This window comes from Sprattus sprattus (assembly GCF_963457725.1).
Source record: "Sprattus sprattus genome assembly, chromosome: 6".
NCBI classification, from domain to species: domain Eukaryota; kingdom Metazoa; phylum Chordata; class Actinopteri; order Clupeiformes; family Clupeidae; genus Sprattus; species Sprattus sprattus.
The window spans coordinates 15419625-15437124 of NC_137925.1; the positions used below are offsets into that span (position 1 = coordinate 15419625).

The 17500-nt window shown below is 46.6% G+C and overlaps 1 protein-coding gene across 4 annotated transcripts in view; it reads left to right on the forward strand.

The window, feature by feature from the left end:
- tcf12 (transcription factor 12) overlaps positions 1 to 17500 on the forward strand; it is a 120712-nt gene that overhangs the window by 84235 nt on the left and 18977 nt on the right. For all 4 annotated transcript variants that reach the window (XM_080840779.1, XM_080840780.1, XM_080840782.1 and 1 more), the window contains 4 exons: positions 10195 to 10294; positions 11541 to 11680; positions 12253 to 12400; positions 12796 to 12866. In XM_080840779.1, coding sequence (XP_080696905.1) covers positions 10195 to 10294; positions 11541 to 11680; positions 12253 to 12400; positions 12796 to 12866 — 459 coding nt within the window. The remainder of the gene's footprint in view (positions 1 to 10194; positions 10295 to 11540; positions 11681 to 12252; positions 12401 to 12795; positions 12867 to 17500) is intronic.

Sequence of the window (17500 nt, forward strand, 5' to 3'; positions counted from 1 at the left end):
AAGTAATTTTTTTGTCCGCCGCCCCCTTCACTGTATTTCCCTTTCAACTTTTAGTGTCATCATCTATTTTCTCTTTTTTTCTCTTTCACTCCGTCCGTCTTTTTATCTCTGTGTCTGGTGTGTGTGTGTGTGTGTGTGTGTGTGTGTGAGTGTGTATGTGTGTGTGTGTGTAATGGCTACAGTCATGCTGCCCTGAGGTTGCTGGTCTGAGGCGAGGGCGGGGTGGTGTGTTCGGGGGGGATTTAGGGATGTGGGGGGGACGAAGGGGATTGGAGGATGGAGGGTTGGGTAGATGGAGCCGGTGGGGGAGGGGTTAGGGTTTATGTGGGAAGTGGAGGAGGGGTGTGTGTGAGGAAATGGATCATCAGGGTTACGTGTGTGTGTGTGTGTGTGTGTGTGTGTGTGTGTGTGTGTGTGTGTGTGTGTGTGTGTGTGTGTGTGTGTGTGTGTGTGTGTGTGTGTGTGTGTGTGTGTGTGTGTGTGCGTGCGCGTATTTTTGTGTGTATGGGTGTTGTTTGTGACAGAGACAAATTTGTGTGTGTGTGTGTGCAAGCAATGTTTGGGTGTGTTCTTGGTTCTGAGTGTGAGAGTGTGTGTGTGTGAGAGAATGTACATAGCTGTGTGAGAGCAAAGAAAAAGTGTGTGGGTGTGTGACAGACGTCAGGTTCCAACCCCTATGCAGCTGTTAAATTCCTTTTACATACTGCTTATGTTGTTGGGCGGGGGGGGAGGCAGAAGAAGGATAGCGGGAAAACACACACACGTAAACACATGCATAAACTCACTTACGGTCATGTACTTTCACATGCTGTAAATATACAGATAAGTACACACACACCCATACACACACACATACATACATATACGCTCTCAGACTTATCACTGTTTACACAGAAAGATGTAAACACACACATGCCTACTCACGTAAATATTCACACACAAAAACCGTACTCAAGCACACTCATGTTAAAACAGGCACACTCACTCAAAGAACACACCCACGGCCTTGGAAGCTAACAACCTGTGGCACTCAGGTTTCATCTAGGCATGCTTTTCACCATCAGTTGAAACTGGAGGCAGTTACTGTTATCTGAAGAAGAAAGAAGAATGACGTTCAAAGACACACACACACACACACACACACACACACACACACACACACACTTCAGCATTTCTGTCCTGTGCTGAAGCTGCCGTGTATGGCAGATGGGTTTGTATCAGAGGACACTCGATCCCTCCCCAATGCACAAATTAAACCAATTTAATTATCCCGTTCCTCTAAAACACACACAGACACACACATACACACACACACACACACACACACACACACACACACACACATACACACACACAAATCTTACTGATTTCCTACGCAGAAAAACAGTTGCACCAGTAGTGTGTGTTTGCTGCGTCTCCTCCCGTCTCGTTCCTCCCGGCCTATTAGGTTTTTATTTTGTTTTGTAATAAGACTAATTAGTGTTAATATTCCATTCCCCGCATTAAGGAAAGGCGTTTAGTTTCACCGCCTGAAGGATTTCCTGCTGCAGAAAAATCATAATTTTTTTCATAATTTTTTATGCCTCCACTTCCCTTATGCTCTCTCTTACCGGTTTAGCACTCTCTCTCTCTCTCTTTCTCCCTCTCCCTCTCTCTCACTCTCTCTCTCCCTCTCCCTCCCCATCTCTCTCTCTCTCCCTCTAACATTATTAAATCCACTTGTGAATTTGTTTTCCATCCCTCCTCCGCTCTCTTGTCTCTTGCTCCCCCCCACCCCACCCCCCTCCCTCGCCTCCGCCCCTTCTCATGTGTCTAATGGGGGGGGAGTGGAGAATGAACCGGCCCGCCTCTCTCTCTCTTCCTCCCCCTCTCTCAGTGCTTGCAGTGGTACGGTCCTGCTTTGCATAAGTTTCCTATGAGTGGCTGAGTGTGTGTGTGTATGTGTGTGAGACTAGGACTGAAGGAATTAGTCTCCCTTGTGCCGGTTGGTTGGATGAACCTACGCGCGAGCGTGTGTTTGTGTGTGTGTGTGTACGCAGCGAGAAGGACTACTGTGTTGCGTGGAGTTGCTCTGAAGCGGTTCAAGTGTGAGCGTGCGGGTGTGTGTGACTTTGCTCTCGGCTGCCTCTAGGATGTACTGTGCCTATCCAATGCCCAGCGTGGGCAACAACTCCTTAATGTACTACTACAACGGAAAATCGGTGAGTGTCCTTTTTTTGAGTGTGTTTGAGTGTGTAAGAGAGAGGGGTGCTTGGGGAATGAAAAAGTGTTTGCGGTTCTGAAGCATATCGGTTTATGCACTTCGGGTGTTTTTTAATTTATTTTAATTTTTTTTTTTTTTTAAAGTTGTGAAACGGCGCGGTCTTTTGCTCTACTGTGGCGTCTGTCTCTCCCCCTGTCTCTTTCTGTCCCTCTCCCTCAATCTCTCTCTCTCTCTCTCTCTCCCTTTCCCTCTCTATCCCCCTCTCCCTCAGTCTATCTCTGTCTGGCTCGGATCCTCTCTCTGTCCCCCTCTCTCTCTCTTTCTCTCTGTTTCTTATTCTCTCTGTCTGGCTGCCTGCCTCTCTCTCTGCGAGTCTAGGAACCTTTCTCCTCTTTCTCATGCAGCTCTGTATCTGTGCTGAGGGTTTCTGAGTCGTCACCTTTAAAGGACTTTAAACAAACTTCTAATTCTTCCCCAGATATAAAGAGGGAGAGAGATAGATAGCTATATAAACAAATAGATAAATATAGATAGATAATAAGATGTTTTATTGATCCCAAAGGAAAAAGGCATCTGTCTTTATTAATGAGAGATCTGTCTGGCTGGAGCGGAAAGCTGCAGTTTGAACTTGGCTAGTTCCGAAAGGGACGTGTCAAAGCACCATGACCACAGCATAACTTTGCATGGCATCTGTTCGTGATCACTCCACTCCATCTGCAGACATTCAACACACCCTGGTCTCTACTTTTTTGAACTGTTGCCCTCAGGGAGACGCTTTAGGACCATCAAAGCAAAAACAGACAGGCTGAAAAACAGCTTCTATCCCAGAGCCATCATAGCACTTAACAATGCACAAAACTGACCTGTATTTGTCTCTCTGTTGTGTAATATATCTTATCTCTAATATATCTGTTTTTACTTAAGCAAAGTGTTTATAGTGTAAATCTGTATAGTTCAATCTATATTTATATTGTTTTTGTTTCTGAGAGCTGCTACCTGACAAATAAAGATATTTATTTTTATATTTATTTATTCTATTCTATTCTATATTAACTCGTATCTGTGCCAGCTCTGAGCCGTACCTGCTGCGCACACTCCAAACTTATTCTCTGTCTCACAAACGCACACACGCACACGCACACACACACACACACACACACACACACACACACACGCGCGCGCGCAAACACACGCACACACATAGTTCAGCAGAGTGTGTGAGTTTGGCCATTGGCTCTTCCAGAGCTTAGAGGTGCTGGCAGGCAGGCAGACGGGTGAGACCGGGCTGAACTCGTAACAAGTGTGTGTGTGTGTGTGGGGGTGTGTGTGTGTGTGTGTGTGTGTGTGTGTGTGTGTGTGTGTGTGAGTGTGTGTGTGTGTGTATGTCTGTCACTGATTAGGGCTTTGGGCTCAGCAGAGCTGGGTTGGGCTGTCCTTTGGATGGCTATGCTTTCCTCTGTGTGTGTGTGTGAGAGAGAGGAAGAGAGAAAGCTAAGAGCTGTGTGTGTGTGTGTGAGTGAGACAGAAAGAGAGAGAGAGACAGAAAGAGCGCTATGAGCTGTGAGAGAGGGAGAAAGGGCTAAGAGCTGTGTGTGTGTGTGTGTGTGTGTGTGAGAGAGAGAGACAGAGAGTGTGAGAGAGAGATGGAGCTAAGAGCTGTGGATGTGTGTGTGTGTGTGTGTGTGAGAGAGAGAGAGAGAGAGAGAGAGAGAGAGAGCGAGTGCAGTGCGCCGGCTGCTGTTATTCCATCTGTCTCCAATCAGCTATGGCATTCCTGCCTCCGCAGGGAGCCGCTGGATTCCTTGAGCTCGCCGTTACTGCCCCTTTGATTTCTCCCTCTCTTTCTGAAAACTTTAAGTCAGGACAGACTGTGTGTGTGTGAGAGAGAGAGAGAGAGAGAGGTGGATGTGTGTGGTGTGTGTGTGAGGTGTTTTATGGAAGTGTATCAGATTTAATTGTGGCAAGGTGCAGAGTGTCGCTAGCACTTGTGCAGTGTGAGGAGAGAGGGAGAGAAAACGCTTCCAGCTACTCCCTCTGCCGAGGGCTATACACCCTTTACATGTTAAATACGCACCCTATACACTCAGACTAGCGCAGCACTCCTCCTGTTCTCCTCTCTTCTCTCTCTCTCTCTCTCTATTTATCCCTTTTTCTCTCTTTTTCTGTATCTCTCAATCCCACATTTCGTCCCTCAAACACTTCCTCACTCTTCTGTCTCCCTTCTCCCCATACTGCTCTTTCTCTCCCTCTCTCTCTCTCCTTCTCTCCCTCTCTCTCTCCCTCCTCTTCTCCCCTGCTCTCTCTCTGAGTTTTGCTCCAGTTGTGTTTGCAAGGCATTCTGAATGTGTTTTAGTTATTAAAGCTGTCTTTGATTTCATGACAGGACATTTCATAGAACATGCCCATCTGCATCACTGTTTGTTTCTTTTACTCGACTCTTTCATATCCCCAGCCTTTCTGATCTGGGCGTCTGGATCCAGTTTGGGTCAATCACAACAAACAGCATTATTTGCGCACACACACACACACACACACACACAAACACACACACACACATACACACACACACACACACATGCACAAAGAGAACAGGGGTTTAGGTCGTATGTGTGTGCGTTAGTGCTTGAAAAGGTCAGCACAGCCCCCGTCCACAGCTTGTGTGTGTGTGTGTGTGTGTGTGTGTGTGTGTGTGTGTGTGTGTGTGTGTGTATCTGCTCTGCCTCCATCCATGGCTAACACGCCTCGTAGCTCCCTCACGACAACTCCCTTTGTTCCCCGTCCACCGAGAGAAACTTTGATCTTTTTTTATAGAAAGTTTTTCCAGGCCCAGTGAAAGACAGAAAGAAAGAAAGAAAGAAAGAAAGAAAGAAAAAGAGTGAGCGACAGAGAGAAAGAGAGTGAGAGAGAGAAAGGGGGGAGGGAAAATTGGAAGCATGTGGTTTAGTCTGGGTACGATTTGAAGTGTATGATCCAAAGCAGTTGGTAAATACCCAATAAAGCGTCCTTCGCATGAGAGCCTGATATTTCTGGTTTGCAAACAGATATTGACGTGCACAGGAAAAGAAAGATTGGAAAAAGAAAATAAATAATAGATGAGCGCCCAGTGTGGTTATATAGGGACCAGAAATGAAAGTCCGATTTGTTTAAGTGTGTGTGTGTGTGATAAAGAGAGAAAGCTAGTGTCTGTGTGTGAGAGTGAGTTTGCTTGTGTGTGTGTGTGTGTGTGTGTGTGTGTGTGTGTGTGTGTGTGTGTGTGTGTATGAACTGTGTGATGGCTGATCACCTTTACATACTGCAGTAGTGTGAGTGCTTGCGTCTTTCACTGCCTTTTTGTTCTACACCTCGCTTCACACTCACTTACGGGAGGACAGAGTGTGAACGTGTGTGTATATGTGTGTTTGTCTAATGTGTTCGCTCTTCCTGTCAAGAGGAATGATGCTTTTATATGTGGGGGTCAAAAGGTCAATCATTAGTATCAACTTTGTGGCCTTCAGAAAACACCTTGGGTATGCACTTTTACACACACACACACACACACACACACACACACACACACACAACCTGGAGAGACAGCAATGGCCACTAACTTTGAGAAACATGGATGGTAACTTTGAGGTACAGCAATTACTCACACACCCACCCACGCATGCACGCCACACAGACACACACACACACACACACACACACACACAATAGAGTACAGGGAAAAACTACTCAGAGGGCCTGTTAGTCACTCAGAGCTGAAAGAGGGTGACGGTTATGCACTCACAACATACTCTTCCCATGTGTGAGTGTGTGTGTGTGTGTGTTTGTGTGTGTGTGTGTGTGTGTGTGTGTGTGAGAGTGAGAGTTGTATGGTTGAAAGGGAAGAGCCTGCAGGCATGGTGCTGTTCCAAAGAAGTGACGTGACTGTTGTCTCACACACACACACACACACACACACACTTCTCTTCTTTGAGTCGTGCTGTGTGGGTTTGTATGTGTGGTGTTTGGCCTGTTTCTCTTTTCTCCTTCATAATCATTTATCTTTTAAGAGGGGATTTTCTTCTTCTTCTCTGCCTGTCATTGGGTTTATCCACTCACTGACGTGTGTGTTTGTGTGTTTGTGTGTTTGATTGGTGTAATGCATAGATCAAAGGCAGGTGGTTTGGTGTGTGTGTGTGTGTGTGTGTGTGTGTGTAGTGTGTGGGAAGGTGAAGAGGGACTCATCAGCTCAACAGCCTTCTGGCCTACTTTATACAGAATGTTTTAAGCATGCACACACACACACACAGAGAGACACACACACACACACATAAAGAGAGATACAGTAAACACTGTCAGTTCATCCGGTCCTTGTTTAAACGTGAATACCCCCCCCATCACACTTCCCATTAGTGAGGGTAAGACACAGGAACTTCACCCTCCACTCAGGTTTTTTAGGGTCAGCAGTCCACACACACACACACACACACATAAATGCATATGCAGACTTGCAAATCAGTGCCTAATTAGTGTGTGTTAGTACTTGCTACATGCATTGCACTTGTGAGGGTTTTAGTATAAACAACACAAAATGGTCAGACACACACCCACACACACTCACACACACATACACAAACACGCAGGACAAAGCAAGTTTCAGAAAGAACTCAATTAATACAGTAGTAATTCAAAGTGCTTTACAAATGAGGACATAAAGGAACATAGCAATATTAGACACGCACACATACACACCTCCATGACCTTTTCCTCTCCTTTGTGTTGTAATGGAGAGTGTGTCTGTGTTTCTCAATGTTCTTTTTCCTTCATCAGATCAGATGGATGTATGAAAGAACACAGGAGGGAAAGGGGGGGGGGGGGGGGGTTGGTGTGTGTGTGTGTGTGTGTGTGTGTGTGTGTGTGTGTGTGTGTGTGCCAGGACATGTGTGTTTTGTGTGCGACCAGGAGCGCGCAAGGTGTGAGTGTGTGTGTGTGTGTGAGTGTGTGTCTGTGTATGTGTGCGTGAGCGTGCACGTCAGCATGGATGGGTGTGTGTGTGAGGGGGGAGTGAGTGACTGACGGATGCTTAATTAATGTCCTCGTTAAAGGAAACAGAGATGCATTAAGCCCCTGCCCTCCCCTCCTTCTCTCCCCCTCTCCTTCTCCCTCCCTCCCTCCCTCTCTGGCAGTCAGTAGAATGGGGGCTCCTGGTGTGTGTGTGTGTGTGTGTGTGTGTGTGTGTGTGTGTGTGTGTGTGTGTGTGTGTGTGTGTGTGTGTGTGTGTGTGTGTGACGGAGTTTATTAAGGGCTTGGCTGGTTAGCGTCGGGTAAAGAGGGCTATTACCATTATCCCCCGCCATATGCTGCCCATTCAGCTGTACCCACCGCCCTCCCAACACACACACCCACACACACACACACACACACCCACACACACACACACACACACACACACACACACACACACACACACACACATGCACTTACAGACCCCCAGGCTAACCTGCTCTCTCTAGGGAGGCTACTGACGTCACCATGGTCGCATGTGTGAGCCAGTGATGCACAGGCCACATGTGTACCACACACACACACACACACACACACACACACACACACACACACACACACACACGTGTACACGCTCACACACATTTACAAGCAGGCACACCCACTCCCTCTCTCTCGGACACACACACACACACTCACAGCAGGCACACCCATTCTTTCTCTTTCTCTCTCTCTCTCTCTCTCAGATACATGACACATGAACATGTGTATGCACACATAGACACAGTAGACAGACACACTTAAAGACAAACAGGCACACACACACACACACACACACACACACACACACACACACACACACACACACACACACACTCCTACTAGCTCCCTCACTGGGTCACACACCTATGAGCACGTGCACGTTCACATTTTTGGGATTAGGTGACTTCACCCAATCATATTCCACTGTCCTCTAACTTCAGCCAATGGTGTGCTGTCCCTCAGGAGACTGATCTGATGGTGCAGCTTTAGCAGATATGTATAAGCCCACTCCAGTCATCCGCTTCATGCGTCTCAGCTTCTGGAAGAGTGTTTAGGTGCATGTGTGTGTCCACGTGTGTGTGTCTATGTGTGTGTGTGAGTCAGAGAGGACTTGTTGCATGGATCAATCTATGTGCTTGAGACAGGAAGTGTGTGACTGCTCGCAACCCCTAAAGACCAGCTGAGTGTGACTGTGTAGGTGTGTGTGTGTGTGTGTGTGTGTGTGTGTGTGTGTGTGTCTGGGTGTGGGTGTGTGTGTGATACTTGACTTGATGTGGTGTTAAAGTGTGTGTGTGTGTGTGTGTGTGCTTGAGAGAGAATGTGAATGAATGTGAGTGTGTGATGAGTTTGTTTGAGGCTTGTCTTGTTGTTGGCCTCCATGTCCTGCTGATGTTGTGGTATGAAGTGTGTGTGATGAGTGTGTGTGTGATGAGTGTGTGAGGCTTGGCGGCAGGGCAGATGATCTGGGCTTTAAGGCTCTGGAGTTGAGAGCACTGAGTGTTTGTTACAGGTTATCTGTGTGTGTGTTGCGCTGTCTGTGTGTGTCTGTATGTGTGTGTGTGTGTGTGTGTGTGTGTGTGTGTGTTTGTGTGTGTGTGTGTCTCCGTGTTATGTCTCTGTCTTATTCCCTCATTTTATATCTCCTTCTCCTTCTTTCACTCTCTCTTACTTCACCCGCTCTCCCTTGCCTTGTTCTCTCTCTGTCCCTTTCTCTCTTCAGTTTTTTGTGTCCCTTTCTCTTTCTCTTTCTCTGTCCCTTTCTCTCTTCTGTTTCTTGCTCTCTCTTTCTCGTTCTCTCCTCTGCCCATCTGGAGTGAATGAGCATATGAGGTCATACCCTCCCCCTCCCCCCCCCCCCCCCCCCCCCCCCCCCCACACACACACACACACATACACACACAACTGCTCTGTGTGTGTGTGACTTTGATGCTGAGGGTCTGTTGTGATGCTTCCAAAGCCCAACTCCACTCCACTCCAGTACACATCACTCGGAAGTGAAGCAAAGTGTGTGTGTGTTGTTTGTTTGTGTGTGCTTTGTTTTGCATTGATGTTATGACATGTTTATGTCTACATTTTCCACCAAAGACAAGGGTGATGTCTGACATGGCCTCACCCCTCTCTCTCTCTCTCTCTCTCTCTCTCTCTCTCTCTCTCTCTCTCTCACACACACACACACACACACACACACACACACACACACACACACACACAGTTAATCCGCTCTTCTGTCTTCTCCACCCTGTCCAAATATCCCAGCTGAAAGATGAAAGGGACGCTGTCTTAACAGCAGCTGGATGCCTGGCTATGTGTGTGTGTGCGTGTGTGTGTGTGTGTGTTTGCTTGTTTAAGAGAGCGCTGATTAAGCAGTAAGCTTGTATTGATTCTGTGAGGATGTGACACACACTCCTTGGGATGTAGCTGCAACTGCACGTTGGCCCAAGCTTGCCCCTCACACTGTGTGTGTGTGTGTGTGTGTGTGTGTGTGTGTGTGTGTGTGTGTGTTTGTGTGTGTGCTGTGTCGAGAAACAGACACAAAGAATTGAACAGAGTTCAAAGGAGTGCAGATTGATGCCTCCTCTTAAATCTCTTCAGAGAGTCAGCAGCGTACTCCATGACTGGGGGGGTCAGAGATCTGAGGATGAGGAGGAGTTTAGTTCATGATGAAGGATTAAGTGTGTTAGCTTCCGTCTGCTGTACCAGTGGATGGTGATGAACTTTTATATTGAATAATAATATAATATAGAAGAATATAATATAATATAAAATTATGTAATTAAATATAAAATAATATAATATAATCTCCTTCTCCTTGTCTTTCTTTAATCTGAGGATGGAAGCTTTGTGGTCAGTGTATCACTGTGAGGACTGTGAACCTCCAGTGTAAGATATTGGTTTTATGAAGAAATGTTAAATTTCTCTCTCTCTCTCTCTCTCTCTCTCTCTCTCTCTCCCTCTCTCCCTCTCTCTCTCTCTCTCTGCAGGTGTATGCCCCAACCCCAAACTCGGAGGACTTTAACAGAGACTCGCCCTCCTACCCCGCCACTAAGCCCCCCAGCAGCATGTTCACCAGCACTTTCTTCGGTGAGTGGCAAAGTCCCCCCTCTCTCTTTCTACATCCTCCCTCTCTCTCTCCCTTCCTCCTCTCTTTTGTTCTCCATCTCTTTAATTCTTTTTCTTTCTGCTCTCTCTTACACACTCTGCCTTCTATCGTTCTTTCTTCTCCTTCTTTTTCCCTCCCTCTCTCTCTTTATCTTCTCTCATCATCTTTCTCTCTTTCTCTCAACCTCTCTCTCTCTTTCTCTACCCCCTTCTCTCTTTCCTTTCCCCCCTGTCTCTCTCTCGTTCTCCCCCCTTTTCTCTCTCTTTCTCCAACTACTCTTCATCATCAGCTCTTTCTTTGGTGAGAGTCGCTCTTTCTGGGTCACGGGCAACAGCAGAGAGCAACGACCACACACACACACACACACACACACACACACACACACACACACACACACACACACACACACACACACACACACACACACACACACACACACACACACACACACACATTGCTATTGAAATAAATGTCCTGGCCATTGAACCACCATGCTTCCCACTCTCTGCATGTGTTAAATCTGCTATTTTCTCATCTTGCTGACCACAACTGGAAGATTGTGTGTGTGTGTGTGTGTGTGTGTGTGTGTGTGTGTGTGTGTGTGTGTGTGTGTGTGTGTGTCTGTGTGTGTGTGTGTGTGTGTGTGTGTCTGTGTGTGTGTGTGTGTGTGACTGACTGTGTGTGTGTGACTGTGCGTGTGTGTGTGTTTTTCCCTCAATTACCAGCGTTTTTTTCCCTCCCGGAGGATTAAATGTCCCCTCTGGTTTTAAAAGCGGTCAGGCAGCCATCTTTTAACAAATGCTGTGTATGTGTGTGTGTGTGTGTGTGTGTGTGTTATCTCAGCTGTTCTTGGAAGCACAGTCTAGACTCATAAAACCAGACTTTTGAAAGAAACCTCTCCTATAACTTGGCAGGGATTCAAAACACACACACACAAACACAAACAAAGTAATTTACTAACACACACAAACACACACACTCTTCTACACACAAATAAAAAGAAAGTGGCCCCTTATAACTCATGTTTTCAATATTTGTTTCTAATATTAGTTATTTTTTTGGGTCCTGATTACTGTGTTGTAGAGTATTCATGCATCCGATATTCAAATTTCAGAAATGTCTGACCCATAACTTAATGTTTAAATGGTATCTTCCTCGAGGAAACAACACTCCTCCGTTGGCCTTGTTTGTTTAATTTGTTTGTGTTTGTTTGTGTTTGTTTTTCAGACGGGACCCACAACTCCACGGATCCCTGGAGCTCGTCCAATGGGATCAGCCAGCCTGGCTACGGCGCAATGATGGGCGGAACCTCGTCTCACATGCCACAGTCCGGAAACTATACCAACCTGCACTCACACGACCGGCTGGTAAGGCTGAATTTGAAACACACACACACACACACACACACACACACTCATTGCACGACAAGTGATGGCAGCTGTACTTCAGCAATTCACCAATTTAGCTGATTATACAGCAATCAGACCCTTTGTCCTGCGTAGGTACACACACACACACACACACAGAAACACACACACACAGGTACACACTGATAGTGTATCCGCTGTCTTATCTGATGTGTCTGAGACTGTCTGCCTCTGAGATAAGGAAGAACCCAGCCCTCTCTGACTATCACCAGCACATCACAGATAACTTCATCTTTCTGTGTGTGTGTGTGTGTGTGTGTGTGTGTGTGTGTGTCTGTGTGTGTGTGTGTGTATTTGTATGTGTGTGTGTGTGTGTGTGTGTGTGTGTGTGTGTGTGTGTGTGTGTGTGTGTGTGTGTGTGTGTGTGTGTACTAGCTTCAGTGCATAAACAGATTATGCCTTTTGATTCAAACTTATTATTGGTTAATATGTAGAGACTGAAAATGGACGATATCTTGCTCTTGTAACTCTGTTTTCTCTCCCCCCCCCCCCCCCCCCCCCCTTCTCTATAGAACTACCCTCCTCACTCAGCATCTCCATCAGACATCAGTGCCAGTCTTCCTCCCATGTCCAGCTTCCATCGTGGCTCCAACTCCAACACTTCCCCCTTCGTCTCCGCCTCACACACTCCGCCTGTCAACGCCAGTGAGGGCGTCATGGGTACGTGTGCACGAACACACGTCAACACACAGACACACACACGTCAACACACATAGGGACACAGTCATTTACTTAATCTCGGACTCACTCTTGCAGACCTGCACACACGCAAATCCAACACAGTTCAAGTACAAACGCACTCACACTCACACACACGTACTACATAGACAGTCAGTCACTCACACACGTGTACTACATAGACAGTCACTCACTCACACACGTGAAGTACATAAAATTTAGATTTACCAATATGCTTTCCCTGCTCAGGATGACTGGCTGATGTTCAGTATTATATTTTAATAAAATTGTGTGTGTGTGTGTGTGTGTGTGTGTGTGTGTGTGTGTGTGTGTGTGTGTGTGTGTGTGTGTGTGTGTGTGTGTGTGCGTGTGTGTAGCTTCAGCCAGTCGAGGCAATGCCACGGGAGGTTCGCAGACGGGAGACGCACTGGGCAAAGCACTCGCTTCGGTGAGTATTCTCCATGGTGACGTCACCAAATCTCCACAGCAACTGAACTCGCCCTACCACAGTCCTTAACATCCTCTGGCATCCAAACAACTGGACACACACAAACTTACACGCACCCACACCGCATACACACACACCCCCAAAAAACTTGAGCAGGTGTTTGAGATTATTGTGTTTGGCATACTGCTGTACAGGCTATGCCCCCTAGACTGCAGATGCACCCCTAGACTGCACCCACACTCTACACACACACACACTCTACACACACACACACTTCAGAAACGCACTTGTGTTTTTAGTTAATGTTACACTCTCCTGTATGTCTGTGAGGAGAGAGATGAGTTTACTGAGCACTGATCAGAGTGATGACCTCTAGATGGGCCGTTAGCTGTAAGCCCCCTGCTTTTGTGTGTGTGTGTGTGTGTGTGTGTGTGCGTGTGTGTGTGTGTGCGTGTGTGCGTGTGTGCGTGTGTGTGTGCGTGTGTGTGTGTGTGTGTGTGTGTGTGTGTGTGTGTGTGTGTGTGTGTGTGTGTGTGCTTAAATAAGGTCAGAGATGCTGGTTGAGTGTTTTAGGACTAAGCCTGGATAATTGTTCTCCTAATCTGGCTGTATAGGAGTTGAGACCGGAGTGGGAATGTAAAGCACACACACACATACACACACACACACACACACACACAGACACACACACACACACACACACACACATACACACTCTCTCTCTGAGCTTATGGATTATGGGTTGGACGGATAATCAACTGCATGAGTATTTGTGCCATTCCCAACTCTTTGATGAGTGTTTGTCCCTGGACAATAACCTCTTAAGACTTCAGTTATGCTCAAGCAGTCTTCTTCTCCCTCCTTCTTTCTCTCTCTCCCTCTTTCTTCCCCTCTGTCTCTTCTCGCCTTCCCTCTCTTTCTATCCCTCTGACTCTTCTCTCCTTCCCTCTCTTTCTAGCCCTCTGTCTTTTATTTCCTTCCCTCCCTTTCTTTCCCTCTGCCTCTTCTCTCCTTCCCTCTCTTTCTATCCCTCTCTCTTCTTCTCTCTTCTTCCCTATCTGTGTTTCTGAGGAGGACCTCAGCTGGTCTACCGCTGGTGTGAGGGTCTCTGGATGCACATAGGGTGTTTACCATGCACACACACACACACACACACACACACACACACACACACACACACACACACACACACACACACACACACACACACACACACACACACACACACAGTCTCCCCAGACTAACTCATTAAAGTAGACTCAATATTTTGTAGAAATTGCCTGCTTTAATAGCTAAGTCTTTACAGACGAGCCCAGGCAGGAAACAAGAGAGAGGGAGGAAACGAGGGAAAGAAAGAGGGAGGGGGAGAGAGGGGGAGGAGGAGAGAGCGAGAGGGACGTGGGGGAGAAGGGGTGCACCATAACCAAAAAAGAAAAAAGAAAAGGAACCGTATCAGAGACACTGGGGTAAAGTTGGATACCCTATAAGCACTCATACACACACACACACACACTCTATCTCTCACACACATACACACTTATACACATACACTCTCTCTTTCTCACACACACACACACAGACACACTCTCTCTCTCTCTCTCTCTCTCTCTCTCTCTCACACACACACACACACACATTCATATTCTTGCCTAGGATCACAAATAGAGAAGATTTGGGGGTATTTTAGTTGGGGGGGGCGGGTGATAATCACAAATTAAGTCTTTTTGTATTTGCAGACTCAATACCATTAGCATGACAAAGACAGTGTGAAATGGACACGACCAGGCTGGGGTGAGGCGTTGGGCGAGAGTGTGTGTGTGTGTGTGTGTGTCTAGGGGTGTGTGTGTCTTCAACCTCTCCTGTGGCGGGCAGCCCTTTGTGGATGCTTTTGTCTGCCGCTCTTTAAAACGGGCCGTTTCGATTGGCCCCCTGCCAGCTTCCCGCCGCGTGACTGATGAGGGGGCGGGGCTTGTTTGCCGGAGACAAAATGAGCCGTGTCTCACGCTGAATGCAGCCGCAGTTGCCATGGACGACAAGATTACCGGCGAGGTTCCGCCGGGTCAGGAGTCAGCAAGGGAGGACGGGATGAAAACGCCTAAAAAGAGAGCGCGAGAGAGAGAGAGAGAGAGAGAGAGAGAGAGAGAGAGAGTGAGAGTGAGAGAGAGTGAGAGAGAGAGTCATTTTAGAGAGACATTTGTGTGGATGCACGTGTTTTTCATAACGTGATTACATGTTTGTTCAAGCACACACTTTAGATACGCCTTTGTCTCTACTCAACAGACATGAGAGAAGCAGAAACATCTTTATAAAGGCCCTGTGTAGGTGGTGCAGTAGTGTGTGTGTGTGTGTGTGTGTGTGTGTGTGTGTGTGTGTGTGTGTGTGTGTCTGTGTGTGTCTGTGTGCTGCGCTGTGCAGCGCTGTGCTCTGCTTTGCTGTGTTTATACTGTGTTGTAACATGATCATCTGTGAGGTCCGATACACAGGAAATCTAAACTCCATCTAAACTATCTAGATTCATACTTCTTCATTACTATCTCTCCCTCCGCCTCTTCTCTCTATCCCTCTCTTTTCTCTCTCAATCCCTCTCTTCCCTCTTTCTTCTGTCCTCAAGTGCTGGTCTCAGCCGCTGTTGAGCCAGATGAGGAGGTGTGTGGAGACACAATGTGTCCTCTGCATCTCCAGAGGCCTTGAGGTCTGTCCAGGACCCCACTAAGAGGGCTGTCCACATGCTGCGTGTGGAGGTTAATCATCAGTCCGTGCTGAAAGGACTTAGAGCGTGGAGGTAGTCAGAAGTGTTTGACCCACATTTCAGGGGTTGTCTGAGGTCTTTTTATAAGCATCCAATTGAGAAGCGCACGGACGATTTACAAGGGAGGCTCATTCAAGGGGTTATGGCTGTGTGTGTGTGTGTGTGTGATTTACAAGGGAGGCTCATTCAAGGGGCTAAGCCTCACTTGGCACACCTGACTCCAGCTGTTAATTTATGTGGGTTTGAAGAAACAGAAGGATTTCTTTTGTATTTGTATGTTTATTGTGAGAGACTGGGGGGTGGGGTGGGGGATTTTTTTGAGCTCTAGAAAAGCTGGTCGGTAAACTCAGTTCTTAAATCACTTTTATGATGGCCGTATTTATAAGGTTCAGAGGGAGGTGAGGGAGGTGTTTTTGATGAACTTTTTATTGGGCTCTGCAATATATATTAACAGAATATTTATTGAAACAATGCAAGCTGCACTGGACATTTGTTACTAACTGTACTTAGATCTTAATTGACCATATTATTGCCTGGTTTATTTAAAAACTTTATTTATTATCCACAACACTTACCACATTACAGGAGAAGTGTATTTTTTGAGGGTGCAGCTTTTTGTATCCACAACACTTACCACATTACAGGAGAAGTGTATTTTTTGAGGGTGCAGCTTTTTGTATTGTCCATCTGGACAGAAACCAGAAAACAAGATACTGGAGAGTCGTTCAACTGGTCCTGTGGAGATTTTTAGGTGCAGGTTGAATCCAAATTGAACATGCTTGCTATAAATTAGTTAAGGATATTGAACATGCTTACTATAAATGAGTTAATGATGTTGAATCTGCTTACTACAAATTGGTTAATGATATTGTGAGTTGTCTTGCTGTTTTGGGGTCTGGGGTTGCTGTATGAGGTTGGAGAGGATGGGTGAAGAGCAGTATTTGGACTGTGTGTCTGGTTCCTTTAATCTGAAGGTGTAATGCACTTGGATCTAATAGTGTCCATCCAATAGAGTTGGATGCTCTAATGCATCATGCGTTTTAGGGGGGCAGTGATGACAAGGTTTGAATACTGGTTCAATAGTAAGAGTTAAACCTCTCTCCCTCTCCCTCTCCCTCTCCCTTCTCTCTCTATCCCCTTCTCTCCATCTCTCCTTCTCATCTCTCTATCCCCCCTCTCAGCCTCTTTCTCTTCTCTCTCTATACCCCTATCCATCTCTCCCTCTCCCTCTCTCCTCCCTTTCTCTCTCCCCAGCATCCCTCCTCTCTCTCCACAGTGAGATGCACTTGCTAAGCCCATGGGAGGATTTGCAGAGTAGATTGAAACGCAAAAGTGCGGCATTGGGCTTTTATTAAGAAGATTACTCTTAGAACAGTGGACGGGACGTCTCTGTGTGTGTTTCTGAAAGTACGAGGGGCCTGTGTGTGTGTTTGTGTGTGTGTTTGCGCGCGTGTGTGTGTGTGTGTGTGTGTGTGTCCTCTTCTCGCGAGTCTGTGGGGAGGATGAGGGAGAAATCTGCCAGATGAGCATGTTTGTCCACACTAATTAGAATGAATCCAAACCTAATTCCCAAGTTTCAACGAGATTCCTTTTTTCATTGGACCAAATTCCCAGTTATCATAACGTCTAAATACAAAAGAAGAAAAAGGCTTGAGTGCATAATCCTGTAAAATAACGCACTCTAAATACACGGTCGAACGTTTTTAAGATGTAATCTCCTAGTTCTTAGGATAGTCATCTTTCTTGTGCAAGTAAACACACACACACACATACACACACACAAAGCTTTTGATTTCTCATCAAGCTTGTAGATGATGGACAAAAAAAGCTTTGTGAGGTGCAGTAAGAGCAGAACTGTCTGCTAGAGAATGGGTTTGTCTGTGGG